Below are 16804 nucleotides of genomic sequence, written 5' to 3' on the forward strand. Positions count from 1 at the left end.
TACTACTTTTGACCACGGTAAACACCCGTGTCATTCAAGGCGTCAGAAGCTCGGATGGGTGGCCGGGACTGGGTGGTAAGCCCGTGGTCAGGGTGTTGGGAGGTCGGATGGGTGGGCGGGCAGATTGGGGCCTAAAATAGAGGGGTCAACTTTTACATAGTATCGACTATTGCACAAGTATATCAGGAATATTTATATGTGTGTGTGTGCGTGCATGCACGCGTACACTATGGCCTGTCAGCTTGTACACGTACAATCAGAAGACAATAAATTTGAAGTCACTCCGAAGGAGGTTTGGGGGTCACGCGGGTCATGGTGGAGAATGAGGACAATGAGCATAGCTCCCTGCACCGATGGGCTTTTACTGACAATTATCACATTTCTAGATGTTAACTGGGTGCCTTGTAGATGTTTTTCTCTCATGTTCATGGTTGGTATTCATAGGATTCAAGTTCAGGACTTGAATACAGAAACAATATACTATCAACAAGCTTTCAGGCAAGGTAGTGACAGGTTAGAGCATAACATTAAGCAAAACTCCAATATGTCCCATGTCCCCTATAAAATACAGACCCATTTAAGGTTTCAACATGGGATTAAATGCACTCAGAGAAGTCTGGTCTTCTCAAAGATAGTCAGCATGGCTTTGTAAGGGGCAGGTCATACCTCACGAGCCTGACTGAGTGTTTTATGAGTAGGTAACAAAAGAAATGGATGAAGTAGAGCAATGCAGATGGCCCGAAGGATGGCGGTGTTGTGGACAGTATTGAAGGTGGTCATAGGTTACTAAAGGATACATAGGACACAGAGTTGGGCGGAGAAGTGGCAGGCGATGTTCAATCCAGGTAAGTGTGAAGTGATGCACTTGGGAAGATCAAACTTGAAGATGGAGTATGTGGCATGTGAGAGAGTAGAAAAATTTTGGGATGATCTCAATCAGATATTAAATAAAATAACAGAAAACAATATACCAAAGAATCCAGAGATCTTTCTCCTAAGTAACATAAAAAACAAAGAATTTGGAATTGATTTGGAGGATGCACAAAAAAGATTTGTTAAGATAGCCCTAGCCGTAGCAAAAAAATGTATTATGTCAACCTGGAAATTGGAAGATAATTTGAAAATACAACAATGGTATATAGAAATGAATAAATGTATTCCATTAGAAAAAATAACATATAGTTTAAGAAATAATATTGAAATATTCGAACAAGTATGGGAGCCTTACATTAAATACAATAGCGAAAACCTACCGGGGACAAACATTACCTAAGTTGATGGAAGGAGAAGGAAAGAAAAGAATGGACTCAGTAGAATTTCTGGTGTATTTTTGTTGAATGACAACATTGTCTGACGGGTTTAATGCAACCTAGATTGTATACCTAAAATGGATGAGGGGGAGGGGGGTGGGGGGGGGGTGGCTTGGGAGGAGGGAGGGGGGGGAAGAAAAAGTCACTGTATATGTGTGAAAAAGAAAAAGTGTATATCATGGCTAATGTGATTTATGGTGTGAAAAATAAAAAATTTTAAAAAAAAAGATGGAGTATGTGGCAGGATTCTTAACAGCGTGGAAGAACAGGGGGACAATGGAGTCCAAATCCATAGATTTTTCAAGGTTGCAATGTAGGTTGCTAGAGTAATTAGGGCGGCTTATGGTATGTTGACCTTCATTAGTCAGGGAATTGAGTTCCAGAGCCGTGAGGTAATGTTGCAACTCCATAAAACACTGGTTAAACCAGCCATTCGCAACCTTTTTTTTTTAACTAACGGGCCACTTAGGACTCAAAGTTTATGCGACCTCTTCCCTGTGGAGTCGTCATGTTTTAATTTCTTCCGACAACATAAAAAATATTAAATATTTGTGTTACGTGAGGTGAAAAGAAACAGGGGCTTTGTCTTGAATGTCCCGCAGCCCCCAGGGGGCTGTCGGTCCCCCTGGAGAATAGTTGGGCTGAGACCACACTTGGAATATCTTGTTTGGTTCTAGTTACCTCAAAACTGGTTGTGGAAGCTTTGGAGAGGGAGCAGAGGAGATTTACTAGGATGTTGCCTGGATTGGAGAGCCTGCTTTATGAGGCAAGGTCGGCAGAGCTGGGACTTTGAGCAAGGAAGGATGAGAGGAGACTTCATGTAAAGGTCAACAAAGTTATGAGAGCCATAAACAGGGTGGACGGCCAATGCCTTTCTCCCAGGGCAGGAACAGCAAACACCAGAGGACATATGTATAAAGCGAGGCGAGGAAAGTCTATCTATTGATTTATTTACACAGAGAGTTGCGGGTACCAGGAATGCATTGCTGGGGTGGGGGTGGAGGCTGGGAAAATGGGGACATATAAAAGACTCTTAGACTCGAGCATGGATACAAGAAAAATAGAGGGTGACGGGTGTGAGGGAGGGAAGGGTTAGTTTGTTGAGTAGGTTTATGTAGTGGGCCAAAGGGCCTGCACTGTTCTGGAATGTTCTATGGCGACACTGGGAAACAATCTGATAATTCCACTAATTCCGGAACAAGGACACAGCGGTGACTACTCCAGGCAGTGTGTACACATGTGCCAACAATTCCAATACAGTGTCCCATTTGTCCAACATTTGTTTTAAACATATACAATCCAAACACAAAAATAAGGCCCCATGCACTGACACTGTTGGACCTAATCAAGGCTGGAGGTGATTGGATCATCTCCCTGCCAATCAAGCTTGGATCCCCTGTCCTACTCTGCCTTTGAGTTTGTGGCCCAAGGTTTGACCCCTGCCTTGAGGAGACACCCCCTGCCTTGGCTGCATCTGTAGTTCACCCCCACTTTCCGAACGAAATTAGTTTTGTCAGCAAACTAACTTGGTGGCTGCCGGTGAAACTGCCTGACACATCTAACTCTGGGCAGGCACGGTGCTCTCAGTAAACACATAGCTCTTAATTTGCTGAATCGCGGAAATCTCGGGTTTGACTGAAAAACTCGATAATATTTGTAATACTGGCACATTTTGAAACCTCATTTCCTTTTTTTCCAGGGGGAATTTTCTACATTAACTAAATTCCACTTAAAACAAGAAAGTGGCACTTTAATCATGAAGGTATTTGTACCATTGCTTCAGCTCTTTGTAAATTAAGTGCTTATTTTTTTAATATATTTATATATATGTATAGTGACCTCCATAATGTTTGGGACAAAGATACTTTTTTCCTTTACTTTCCCCTGTGCTCCACAGTTTTAAATTTATTATCAAACAATTCACATGTAATTAAAGTGCACTTTCCAGATTTTATTCAAGGTTATTTGTATACACTTTGGTTTGACCATGTAGAAATGACAGCACCTTTTTAGACAGAGTCCCCTCATTTTAGGGCACCATAATGTTTGGGCCATTTGGCGTTAGTGAGTACCAGTACTCAGGAATGTTCACTTTAATTACACATGAATTGTTTGATTACAAATGTCAAACTGTGGAGCACCGGGGCAAATAAAGGGAAAAAGTGTCTTTGTTCCAAACATTATGGAGGGCATAGCACTGTCGATTTTGAACGTAGACTTAAATATACTGCCGATATCAAACTTAAAACATTCTGGCAACTGACAAAATCCTTGACACGTGACTGGTTGATTCAGCGAGGCCGTGACTGGATTTCCAGGTCGCCACGTTGCTCCTGTAAGCGTGGCTGGTGGCTTTACAGCTGTACGACAACGGGTGGGTCCCGGGTCGAGGGGGGGAGTGCCGGCGTGAAGAGTAGGCAACGTGGAATCCAGGTTTACTCCACGTTCCTGTATTTGGTAAACAGGTTGTAGAGCACACGCAGCGTCGACTTCAGGTCACAGTTCACAATATCTGCAAGTGGCAACACAAAGATTTTATGGAGTTTGAGAAAAAACTATTTCACTCAGAGAGTTGTGGATTGGCAGAGGAGGCCAATTCTCTGGAGGCTTTCAGGAGTTAGATAGAGCTCCTAAAGATAGCAGAGTCCAGGGGTAAGCGGAGACAGCAGGAACGGGGGCATATTGGGGATGATCAGCCATGATCATAGTGAATAGCAGTGCTGACACGAAGGGCCAAATGGCCTCCTCCTGCACCTGTTGTCTATTGTCTTATAATTTTCATTGGAGTCAAAATTTAAGTTAAACGGGGAAGTCTTCAGACACAATGCACAAATGTACTAGAGAAACTTAGCAGGTCACACTACATCCACAAGAAGTATAACCAACGTTTCAGGCCTTGGCCCTTCATCGGGTAGAAGAAAAAAGGCAGATGCCTGAATAACAAGGGAGGGGGCGTTCAAATAATGTGGCCAATCAGCCCATCATTCCTATGCTGGCTCTAGCCCTCCAGTCTCGTACCCTTGTTCTCTCCCCACATTCTTTTAGGTGTCTTCTCAGTTCACTTCCTCCACCAGTTCCCTCCTTCCTATTTCTCCGGCTCCCCCCCACTGAAAGATCTTGAGGAGTCTTCCTCCACCACTCTGTCAGTCAGCACGACCCACATCACAGCTCACAGCCTCCCTCACGCTGAACCCCCGCTAACCTCCGAGGTCGTCAGAAATATGAATCCGCCATGGTACACGAGACTTTGCAAGCACCTACCTTCAGATCGTGGCTTTGGTTTCTCCAAACCCCCATCTTGCATGAGCTCAAAGGCAAAAGACACATTGTGGACCTGTTGAAAAATGATTGGAAGATTGCGGCTGAAGGAAGTAATGTTGTGGTACAAAGGGATCGAGGGGGTTGGCATTGCGCATTGAACACAAAAGGTTAGCGTGCAGGTACAGGAAACAATCAGAAAGGCACATAAATGGAAGGGGTACTGGGTCTAAATTTGATGCAGCTTTACAGGACGCTGGCATGACTGGACCTGGGCACTTCGTAGAGTTTGTGGTCTCCACATTTAAGGAAGGCTGCACAGAGGAGGGTTACTGTGTTAATCCCTGGGATGAAAGGGTTAAAGCATTGAAGAAAGATCAAGCCGCCAGTCCAATTTCACAAAATGAGAGGTGATATTCATTTAGTTCAGAGATACAGCATGGTAACAGGCCCTTCCAGCCAGCCTATAGGAAGACTGAAGTGGGCAAGGCTACCAGCCGCTATCATGTCAATGTTCTGTAGGAACTCTATTCAGAGCGTCCAGGCCAGCTGCATCACGAATGGTGCAGAGAAATGGATTGGAGGTCAATCCACAGGACCATAAGAGTGGCAGAGAGGATCACTGGAATCTCCCTCCCCCATCGACGTGATCTACTGAGATCGATGTCTGAAAAGGACGTGCAAAATAGTTGAGAACCCCTTCCACCCTGCACACAGCTTCTTCCCATCGGGGAAGAGATACAGGAGTATCAGAGCCAGCACCACCAGGCTGATGCAACGCCTTCTTCCCACGGGCTAAGCGAACGCTGAATGACCAAACGAACTGCTCACACTAACCATCTGAGACTTTCATATTCATGAAACAATACTTAAATATGTGAATACTTCTATATGTATTGTTTGTCTGCATGTGTGTTATGTTTGGTTGTAAGTCTGCATGTCTTGCACCAAGGGCCGGAGAGCGCTGTTTCGTCAGGTTGTACTTCTATAATCTTTGGCTTGGCTTCGCGGACGAAGATTTATGGAGGGGGTAAAAAGTCCACGTCAGCTGCAGGCTCGTTTGTGGCTGACAAGTCCGATGCGGGACAGGCAGACACGATTGCAGCGGTTGCAGGGGAAAACTGGCTGGTTGGGGTTGGGTGTTGGGTTTTTCCTCCTTTGCCTTTTGTCAGTGAGGTGGGCTCTGCGGTCTTCTTCAAAGGAGGTTGCTGCCCGCCAAACTGTGAGGCGCCAAGATGCACGGTTTGAGGCGTTATCAGCCCACTGGCGGTGGTCAAATGTGGCAGGCACCAAGAGATTTCTTTAGGCAGTCCTTGTACCTTTTCTTTGGTGCACCTCTGTCACGGTGGCCAGTGGAGAGCTCGCCATATAACACGATCTTGGGAAGGCGATGGTCCTCCATTCTGGAGATGTGACCCATCCAGCGCAGCTGGATCTTCAGCAGCGTGGACTCGATGCTGTCGACCTCTGCCATCTCGAGTACTTCGACGTTAGGGATGTAAGCGCTCCAATGGATGTTGAGGATGGAGCGGAGACAACGCTGGTGGAAGCGTTCTAGGAGCCGTAGGTGGTGCCGGTAGAGGACCCATGATTCGGAGCCGAACAGGAGTGTGGGTATGACAACGGCTCTGTGTACGCTTATCTTTGTGAGGTTTTTCAGTTGGTTGTTTTTCCAGACTCTTTTGTGTAGTCTTCCAAAGGCGCTATTTGCCTTGGCGAGTCTGTTGTCTATCTCATCGTCGATCCTTGCATCTGATGAAATGTTGCAGCCGAGATAGGTAAACTGGTTGACCGTTTTGAGTTTTGTGTGCCCGATGGAGATGTGGGGGGGCTGGTAGTCATGGTGGGGAGCTGGCTGATGGAGGACCTCAGTTTTCTTCAGGCTGACTTCCAGGCCAAACATTTTGGCAGTTTCCGCAAAGCAGGACGTCAAGCGCTGAAGAGCTGGCTCTGAATGGGCAACTAAAGCGGCATCGTCTGCAAAGAGTAGTTCACGGACAAGTTTCTCTTGTGTCTTGGTGTGAGCTTGCAGGCGCCTCAGATTGAAGAGACTGCCATCCGTGCGGTACCAGATGTAAACAGCGTCTTCATTGTTGGGGTCTTTCATGGCTTGGTTCAGCATCATGCTGAAGATTGAAAAGAGGGTTGGTGCGAGAACACAGCCTTGCTTCACACCATTGTTAATGGAGAAGGGTTCAGAGAGCTCATTGCTGTATCTGACCCGACCTTGTTGGTTTTCGTGCAGTTGGATAATCATGTTGAGGAACTTTGGGGGACATCCGATGCGCTCTAATATTTGCCAAAGCCCTTTCCTGCTCACGGTGTCGAAGGCTTTGGTGAGGTCAACAAAGGTGATGTAGAGTCCTTTGTTTTGTTCTCTGCACTTTTCTTGGAACAAAGGACTCTACATCACCTTTGTTGACCTCACCAAAAAGTACTTCTATAATAAACTTGACTTAACCACCCATGTGACCAATTAACCTGCTATCCTTGCACATCTTTGGAGTGTGGGAGGAAACCCATGCAGACAAGGGGAGAACGTACAAACTCTTTATAGCCAGCATGGGATTCGAACCCCAGTCACTGGTGCTAAAGCAGCATTGTGCTAACCATGCTATTAACCAACTCGTTGAAGCAAAGTGGAATAGACATGGTGGATGTTCTCCCCTGCTCCAGAGAAGACAGGATTCAGGTGAGAATGTCACCCAAAGGAGAGTGGAGCCAGCTCCTGATCCAACTCCCTGCCATCAGGAACTGTTCCCAGTGGCTCAGGCAGGGGTATGATCAGAGCAACAGCTGCCTGTTCACCTGGATGGCTGACTGGAGCACACCATGTGTGTTTGGAACCTCCCCACCGCGTCCTCTCGCACTCCACACATTGTGAGGCGAGTAGCAGCATTGTGCGCAGGGATCACCTCCAGCCCACAACCCGAGGGCAAATGTCAACACTTGACAGAGACTCACCTTATGTTCAAAGCTGTCGGGTGTGAGAAAGAAGTTGTGCAGAGGTATGAAATAGTTCTCCACAAGCCCCATCAGCAGCACGAGGTAGACACCATCAGCAAACTGTAAGGAGAATTGAGTCAACCTCCTCAAAAGGCTCAATGAGGCACAAACTACCCCTCACAAAGCAATGCTGACTGTTACTGAGAAGACTAGGCTTCTCCGAATGCTCACAAATCCCATCCCAAAACACCTTCCCCAGTAGTTTGGTCACCACTGACAGAATCACTGGAGAAATACAGAAGATCCTGCAGACACCATGGTTGAAGTAAAAACACAACGCTGGATAAACTCAGCAGGTCAAACAGTGTCCTTTATAGTCCTTTAAAGACACAGAACCTTGATGAAGGGCTCAATCCCAAAACATTGGTGATGTATCTTTATCTTTGCTCCATAAAGTCCATTCGCTGACCTTTCTTGAACAAGGGAACATTTGCCATTCTCCAAAGCTGCTGGGCAATGGCAGCATTGAGCGAGAGTATCGTACAGCATACTCTCTCGCGATGCTGACTCAACCATGCCCAGTGTGCTTTCAGCTGTATACCTTAAATGGTTTCTATTTTTCAGTGTGGAATAAAGGTATTCAAAATTTAATTATAAAAAATAGTAGGTGCAGTATTCTTTTTCAACAATTTTTTTCGACTTACGATGGGTTTGCCAGATCATAACCCCAGAGAGTTGAGGCTCACCTGTATTCAGGCTGGTCCTGGGGACTGATCAATTACTAATATTCTTACGAAGATCCAGCACTTCCCCTTTCTTAACCTCGACGTGTTCCAGCACATAAGCCTCTTCTCCACTAAACTCACATTAGACCAAAGTCTCTCCCAAGTTAACACTGAAGAAAAATATTAATTTAAGCCCTTCCCATCCTCCTCTGCCTCCAGTCACATGTAATCCCCTTTATCCCCAATCAGTCCTACTCTCACACGACTCAACCTTCTCTTTCTCATGCACATGTAGAGTGCTTCAGAATTTTCCTTAAACCTTTCTGCAGCGTTCTTGTGCCCTCTTCTTGCTCTCCCAAGTTCCTTCCTGGCTACCTTATAATTTTCATGTGTTCTCCCTGAACTCCGCAAGGTTCCTCCCTTGCTGGTTTCAATTCTCATCCATGTGGTGATTTCAGATAGTGTGGGGCTTCCTCAGTACTACCTATCCCACAGTTCAGAGCTGCCTCAGTACTGCCCGTCCCACAGTACCGCCCCCTTCCTCAGTTCTGCCCCCTTAGTATCGCCCCTCAATACTACCCCCTCCCTTGGTAACACCCTCCCTCAGTACTGCCACTCCCTCAGTACTACTTCCTCCCTCAGTCCCGCCCTTTCAGTACTACCTCTCCTTCAGTACCACCTCTCCCTCCACCTGCCCCTCCCTCCACCTGCTCCTCCATCCTCCTCCCCACTCACCTGCGTCTCCAGCTCAGTAACCTCCAGGTTCAGCTTGTTCAGATGTTTATTCACAAATGTGATCAGCGTCTGCGGAGGGAAGTGAAAGAGTATCAGACGTAAGGAGGCCCGGCCGCTTCCAGAGGAGTCAACACGAGGGTGGAGTGGGGGCGAGGAGGAGGGGACTGGAGCCCCCTCCTGCAACTCTAAACAAGATGAATAAGACAGGCAAGGAGAGCTAGCGAGAAGGTGTGCAGGGAGAAGGGATGCGGGCAATGGCGGGGGGCAGGGATGTCACAGACAGGGTCGGTGCAAGGGGCACAAGGCCTTGGTACTTCTATTTAATACTCATTTATCTGAGGTTTTCACTGATGCTGAGAAACCCCGCAGAGGAAAGGGGCAAAATTATCTCAAACCTTCTTGACGACATTGAGTTTATCCGGAGCATGGTCAAAGAGAGTGTCAAAGGCATCTCGCTCTGAAAGAGATCCAAGAGTTACATCGCATTAGATCATTGTGGATGGATACTGCTCCTGTTTGCACCGAAACACCGACCAACCCAAGGGATGCCGCGTGAGTAGATCTGTGAGCAGAGTTCTGAGCCACGGACTCAGAGACTGGTTCGAGTCCAACAGAATCAGGTGGGAAGTTTGCATTGCCCATTCCCAATGGAAACACAGAAACTCTGGAAGAACTCAGCAGGTCTTGCAGCATTCATAGGAGGTAAAGATATATTACCAAATATATCTGAATCAAAGAAATAGGAGGGAGAGAAGTAAAGTCCAACAAATGGAGAAGAGAACCTTGGAGTTGTAGGTTAACTGGGTGGCATAGACTCATGGCCGAAAGGGCCTATTACCATGCTGTAGGTCTAAATATAAACCTCTTCTATTAGACAAAGGCTGATCCAAGGCTAAGACGTCTTTGATTCATTTACAGCATATTTTTTCCTGGCCATTTCTAAAGTGGGGCTATTTCAGAGGAGATTTCATGAGTCAACCACATTGGTTGTCCATTACCCAGAGTGGGTAAGGACAGCAGACCCACGGGCATTCGTGAACCTAACGGGTTTCTCAGGCCATGTGGTCCTTTGCTGCCATCGCTACCAAAACTCTTGACTGTCATTCTCAAATTCCAGGTCAATGGGATTTGGATTCCCGCCTCTGGATTATCACTTTTCCTTTCTCAGTCCGATTCTGGGTGTTACCAGGACTTGAGTTAAAGAGAAAGGCTTGATTAGCTGAGACTTTGCTTGCTGGAGTGCAGGGTTGAGATTACAAAGGTTTACAAAATCATGAGTAGACATAGGCTTAAGGAGAGAGGAGAGAGGTTCAAGTGGGACCTGAGGGGTAATTGTTTCCACTCAGACGCTAGTCCACAAGTGAGAAAAAGAGTACAATTACAGCATTCAAAAATCATTTGGACAGATTCAGGAGGGAGTCAGGGGAACACAACCCAGTCCTCATCGAGGGCACAGTAGTGGAGGTGGTGAAGAACTTCAAATTCTTGGGTGTCAGCATCTCCGAGAATCTGTCCTGAGGCCTCCTTATCGTTGCAATCATGAAGAAGGCTCACCAGCGGCTATACTTTGTGAGGTGTTCGAGGAGATTCGGTACGTAATCAAAGACTCTTGAAAACCTCTACAGGTGGACCGTGGAGAGCATTCTGGCTGGTTACATCACTGTCTGGTACGAAGGTGCTAACACTCAGGACAAGAAAAAACTCCAGAGGGTTGTTAACTCGGCCTGTGACATCACAGGCACCAGACTTCACTCTATCAAGGGCATCTACAAAGAGGTGGTGTCTTAAGAAAATCTATCCTCAAGGACCCTCATCACCTAGGCCACGCCCTCTTTGCTACCATTGGGAAAGAACCATGGACACTGCCTCACTTTGACTTTATGTGCATTATTTTTATTTATTGTTGTAAGGTGATTTATATGAACGTTTGCTCTGTGACGCTGCCACAAAACAACGTATTTCATGACATGTTCACGACAATGAATTTTGATTCTGAGATGGGGGGGTGGAGGTTAGAAGGATATGGAGCAAATGCAGGCAGATTGGTCTATCCCAGAATGCCAACCTGGTTGGCATCAAAAGGTTGGGGTGAAGGCTCTGGATCAGCAGTTTGTTGATTCTCCTGCAGAACCTCCAAGGATTGCTCACTGTGTACAAGCTGTGAATGGGCAGCCCAATCATGGGATGCTCAGCCAAAAAAAGGGACAAAATTCAGAGCACAGCTACTTCCGAACCACTTACCGTGTCTCCCCGAAAGAGCCCTGTGATTAAACAGAAAACAGGGTTATCAAAAGGACACTGTAGAATGACTTTAGGTAATTCTGTAAATGGCATCACAGGTTTAAATATTAAATTTAATCTCAAAATAAAAGGATGAATCTTTGCATGAGCTGTTGGTGTAGTGGAGGCAAGCTTACAGCACAGAAACTGGTCCTCCAGTGCCTTGCTATCACACACTTCACCCAGATCAATACGGTTTTATTCTCCACTCAGTTTCCACCCCTCACCCACACTCTGGGGGCAATTCCCCAGTGATCCACTAGCCCACCGGTCCGAGGGAAGCCACTTGGACACAGGGAGAACATGCAAACTCCACACAGACAGTGTCAGTGAAAACAAACCGGCACAATTCGGCTCCCATTTGTTAGAACAGCCACTTCACCCCTCAGTAATTTGAGGAGACCAAACTAAAAGCATTCTGGAGGAGAGCTCCAAGGACGGGAATTCCAGGGATGATGGGAGTGAAAAGACACAAATGGTGGAGGAACTCAGCTGGTCTTGTAATGTCCACAGGAGGTAAAGATATTTTACCGACATTTCAGGCCTGAGGCCTTCTTCAAGGAAATAAGAAATAACAGGTAGGTGTCAGAATAAAAACTAGACTGGCAGGAGAGGAATCCAGATCAACAAAAGGGGTTAATTGGATATAAGAGGAGAGGTGAGAATTGATTTTGGCTCTGAGAAAGGAGAGAGAGAGAGAGAGAAAGGGAGATAGAGAGAGAGTGAGAGAGAGGGAGTATAGGTGTGCGTGGGGAAAGGCGACGGGGAAGAAGAAATGGAGGTGGGGTTTAACGGAAACTGGAGAAGTTGATGTTAATGCCACCTGGTTGGAGGGTGTTCAGATGGAAGATAAGGTGTTGTTCCTCCAATTTGTAGCTGGTCTCAGTCTGGCAGTGCATGAGACCGTGGACAGACATGTCGGCAAGGGAATGGAGCAAGGAATTGAAATGGGTGGTCCCTGGGAGAGCCTTGCAATGGTGGCGTGCAGGAGATGTGACCTGCATCACTGAATGTAGGAAGCAGCTCTATCCCTCACTGCTTCAGTCTCCTCCTTGAGTATGCTTTCTGAGCTCACAGCTATGGATAACCATGTAGAGAGACCAAGGTATTCACGTACTCAATGTTACCAGTGATTTCTTCTTGGATGTGACGAGATTGAAGAATTCCCTCTCTTTTCTGTGGGAATAAATTAGATTCAAAAGCTCAGAGAATTATTCGTTTCAAATCTGATTGATTTCCATTCATCAGTGAAATCACAATGAAATAGTAACCTGCTGACCCCCAGGGAGCTGAGCCCCAACGCCCTGATACCCTCAGCCCAGAATCACCTACCCTCTGCCTGTCCAACACAGCAATCTTTCCTTTCCAATCCAGTAGGTCTGTATCCTGCTCAAACCCTCACACTCCTCTTTATCACTTTAACCCCCCTCCAGTCCACTACACCCCTCCCCTATCTCTGTAACCACCTCAGGTCTCCAACACCCATCCCTATCTCTGCAAACCCTCTTACCCTCTCATCCCTTTCCAGCTCTGTAACCCCCTCCAGTCCAACACCCCTCTCCATCTCTGTTAACACCCTACATCCCTTGCCTGCCTCTGTAACCCCCTCTGGAGTCCTGCACCCCTCTCTGTCTCTGTAACCCCCTCCACTCCCTACATTGTTCATTTTAAGTGAGCAACTACATATTCTGAACCCAAAGAAATAATTCTGGAGGTCAGGCAGCATCTGTGGAGACAGCGGAATGGTTGGAGTTTCGGCTGAGATCCTGCATCAGGACTGAGAGAGTTGAGGGGAGGGGAGGGGTGAGGCAGAGGGGAGGGGAAGGGAGAGCCAGTATGGAAGGGAAGGGGGAGGAGAGAGGGGAGAGGGAGTGGTGAGTTGTGGGAGATGGGGTGAGAGGGAGCCAGTGTGGAGGGAGAGGGGTGAGGTGGGGAGGAGAGAGTCCCAGTATGAGGAGGGGAGGGGAGAGGTGAGGTGGGGGAAGAGTGTGTCGGTTTGAGAAGGGCAGGGGGAGGGGAGAGGTAGGAGTTTGCCAGTGGACCCAGTGGAGGAGGGAACGATGAGCAGGTGGGGCCAGTGGGGGAGGGAAGGGTAGAGGTGGGACCAGTGGGCGACGGAAGGGTAGCAGGGGCAGGGAGGAGATGTATGGGGACTCTAGGGTGCAGGAGGAATGCGATGGGAAAGGAAGCCATGTATTTGGTTGTAGGGGCTCTCTACCTTGCCCCTCACCAGTTACCTGGACGACCACAACCTGGACAGAGATGTGGTCTGGCAGTCGGATGGGTGCCCTGAAGTACTGCGATACGGCGACCAGTAGGTGAAGAATTGCCACCAGACTCTTCATGTGGACATCTGTAGACCAGGGAAAGGGAAGAGTCATCCAAGAACTACTGCCAACAATAGACCAAGGACCTTGCTAAGTTCCTCAAGGGCAACACCCTCCCACTCACTGAAGGTGCTGCCTCCCAAAGGCAGCCAACAATCAAAGACCCCCATCACCCTGGTCACAACCTCTTCTCATTACTTCATTCAGGCAGAAGGTACAGAAAGGCTGAAGACCAGCGGCTCCAAGTTTAAGAACAGTCAGTCATCAGGCCCTTGAACTTCTCCAGATTGTCTGAACCAGATCACAACCGGATCTCTCCTTACCAAAAGATTAATTTTTAGACAATTCCATCACAGTCCAGGCACAATGTTGTGCCAACCAATGGAAACCTACTCCACGACAATCTAACTCATCCCTCCCTCACACCCATAATGCTCTTTTTTTCTTGCATCTCAGAGTCTTTTAAATGTCCCTAATGTTCCAGCCTCCACCACCACCCCTGGCAGTGGATTCTGGGCATCCACTACTCTCTGTGTAAAAAAAAACTTACCTCTGACATCTCCCCTAAACGTTCCTCCCCTCACCTTGAGTCCTCTGGTGCTTCCTATTTTTGCCACAGGAAAATGGTGCTGGCTGTCCACCCAATCTAATACCCCCATTATTGTATAGATCTTTTATGAGGCCACCTGCAAACTTCTACAGGTGGACCGTGGAAAGCATTTGGACTGGTTGCTTCACTGTCTGGTGCCAATGCCCAAGACAGGAAAAGACTACAGAGAGCAGTGAACTCGGTCAGCGCCATCACGGGCACCAGTCTCCACTCCATCAAGGACATCTAAAAGAGGCAGTGTCTCAAGAAAGCAGCCCCTATCCTCAAGGACCCCCCACCACCCAGGCCATGCCTTCTTCACACTGCTATCATCAGGAAGGAGGTGCTGGAGCCTGAAGACGAACACCCAGCGGGAAAAGAACAGTTCCTCCTTCCCCTCTGCCATCAGATTTCTGAATGGACAATGAACCACAGGCACTAATTCACTTACACATCTTTTTCCCTGATTTATTTATTTTAAACATGTAATTTATAGCAATTTTTGCTCCTGTTAATGCGCAATGACGCTGCCTCAAAACAATACATTTTGTGGCGTTAAATTCTGATTCCTTTTTAATTGCCATGCATTACCAGCCAAATGGGAATATATATGTTTATTTCTTTTTTTCTTCCATTTGTATTTATCTTTTTTTGTAGCGTCTTAATTGTAGTTACTGTCCGTGTGTTTTCTGTAACTGGGTAGCTGCAACAAGCTGGGCTCTCGTGTTTTTGACCATGACCTATTCATTCACCCATTGAAAGGAGGTCATTCCTCCCACTATCAGCTCCCAGCTGCGGGTGCAGACTTCACGTCAATATTTCGCCATTAATATCGAGCAGAACCAGGTAAAAGAAAGGCAAGACTGTGCATGGGTGTGAACAGCACTAAGATTCAAGATGCCTTCATTGTCGTGTAATAGTACAGAACGTGTAATATTGCACAAAATTACTTTCTGCTAGTCTGGTGCCGTAAGGCAGACAGAGTCACCATTTGGTGCCCTTACAGTCAGAGAAAGGGAAGCAAAGGAGAAACTCTTCAGAGACACTGAATGTCCATGGATTCGTCTCCAGCTGCACAGACTCCTGTTTGATCCATCGGGCGCCTGAGATCCAGTCCAAACTTCCAACACGATCAGGAAGCCTTCAGCCCCCGAGGCCCTTCGGGATCCCTTCTTGCCCCCAGCACCCTTTCAAATCCCAGCTCCAATACCTGGTTCCCTTGAGCCAGTCTCCAGCAGCCCGTGTGGCTCCCCCAACCCCAAGTCCCTCAGCCACAGAGCCCTGCGCTGGTTCGGCGCAGTGGTCCTCATCCGGTAGGGTTGTCTCCTCTGGTTCTCCTCCTCAACCAAGGTGTGTGGGGGGGGGGGGAAGGTGTTCTCTCTGTTTCTGGTCCCCTGAGCTGCTCAGCTGTTCCCCTGAAGTCTATAACCCCCTCGAGGCCACTGTTGAGCACAGGCACCGCTATCTTGTGCCCAGACTCTGCATTCGCATAGTTTTACTTCCAAGCACTGTCCACTCCTTCAACAGGTCATTTAAAGCCTCTATGGAGCCATTGACATTAGGATGTCAATCATTGATGCCATTGATGGTTGGACCATGCTGAGCAGCGCTGGGTCTCCGCTCCCCGCTCTCCTAGGTCCCCACCATCAGCACCACTGCCGTTACAGCAGCTCCATCATTTTTGTCCACCAGATGTGTGACAACAATGCTGGGAGATTACGGGACGTCACAGTTAGTATAGCGACTAGCGCAAAGCTATTATTGTGTCAGTGACCCAGGTTCAAATCCCACACTGTCTGCAAGGAGTTTGTACGTTCTCCCAGTGTCTGCGTGGGCTTCCTCCAGGGACTGCGGCCTCCTCCCACTGGTCAAAACATACCAGAGGGTGTAGTTAATGGGGTATAAATGAGGCAGCATGGGCTCGTGGCCGGAAGGCCCTGTTACCGCGCTGTATGTCTAAATTAAATTGGTGACAAACTGCGCAAGGACCACATGGATCTGCTTTAGTTTGAAAAAGGATAATTATTTACGTGAAACTTTGCTTCATGGAACGTGGAATTTCAGACATTTTTTAACTCAGTTGCTGAAGGCATCAGAGGGGAAAGATTGGCTGGGGAAGATTCCTGTCTGGAAATCACAAGTTTGTGAGCTCAAGTTCCACCCTGGACACAATGCTGAAGGTCTAGCTAGGTGAGACCACAGGGGATGTGGTTGTGAAGAGGAGGAGAACCCCTTCCTCTGGACTTCTAGCCAAAGATTTGTGGGATCTTCCTATGCACGCATGTGCTGCCAGACTTCAGCATCAGAGTATATTGTTATGAACGTGTTATGAAATTTGTTGTTTTGCGGCAGCGCCGGGGTGTAAACATTCATCAAGACCACCTTTCAAAATAAATAAAAATAGCACAAGGAAAAGTCCAAGTAAGGCAGCATCATTGATTATTCAGGAATCTGATGGCAGCGGGGAAGAAGCTGCCCTCGTGCTGCTGAGAGCTCGTCTTCAGGCTCCTGTACCTTTTCTCCCCAATGGTAGCAGAGTGAAGAAGGTTTGGCCTGCTACTACAGCAGATGGTGCCAACACCATTGCCAGGGATGTGGCAGTCACTACGTAAGCACAAACCTTGCTTCCATTAC

At 47.4% G+C, this 16804-nt stretch overlaps 1 protein-coding gene across 1 annotated transcript in view; it reads right to left on the bottom strand.

Moving 5' to 3' along the window:
• Positions 1-3043: 3043 nt before the first annotated feature.
• The window catches only part of LOC138745931 (alpha-parvin), a 53909-nt gene continuing 40148 nt past the window's right edge, over positions 3044-16804 (bottom strand). Inside the window, exons 6-13 of the mRNA XM_069903479.1 lie at positions 13492-13607; positions 12372-12430; positions 11216-11235; positions 9370-9431; positions 8975-9043; positions 7533-7634; positions 4572-4644; positions 3044-3822 (exon numbers count right to left, since the gene is read on the bottom strand). Coding sequence (XP_069759580.1) covers positions 3746-3822; positions 4572-4644; positions 7533-7634; positions 8975-9043; positions 9370-9431; positions 11216-11235; positions 12372-12430; positions 13492-13607 — 578 coding nt within the window. The 3' untranslated portion in view covers positions 3044-3745. The remainder of the gene's footprint in view (positions 3823-4571; positions 4645-7532; positions 7635-8974; positions 9044-9369; positions 9432-11215; positions 11236-12371; positions 12431-13491; positions 13608-16804) is intronic.

This window comes from Narcine bancroftii, chromosome 1 (genome assembly GCF_036971445.1).
Source record: "Narcine bancroftii isolate sNarBan1 chromosome 1, sNarBan1.hap1, whole genome shotgun sequence".
Lineage (NCBI taxonomy): Eukaryota > Metazoa > Chordata > Chondrichthyes > Torpediniformes > Narcinidae > Narcine > Narcine bancroftii.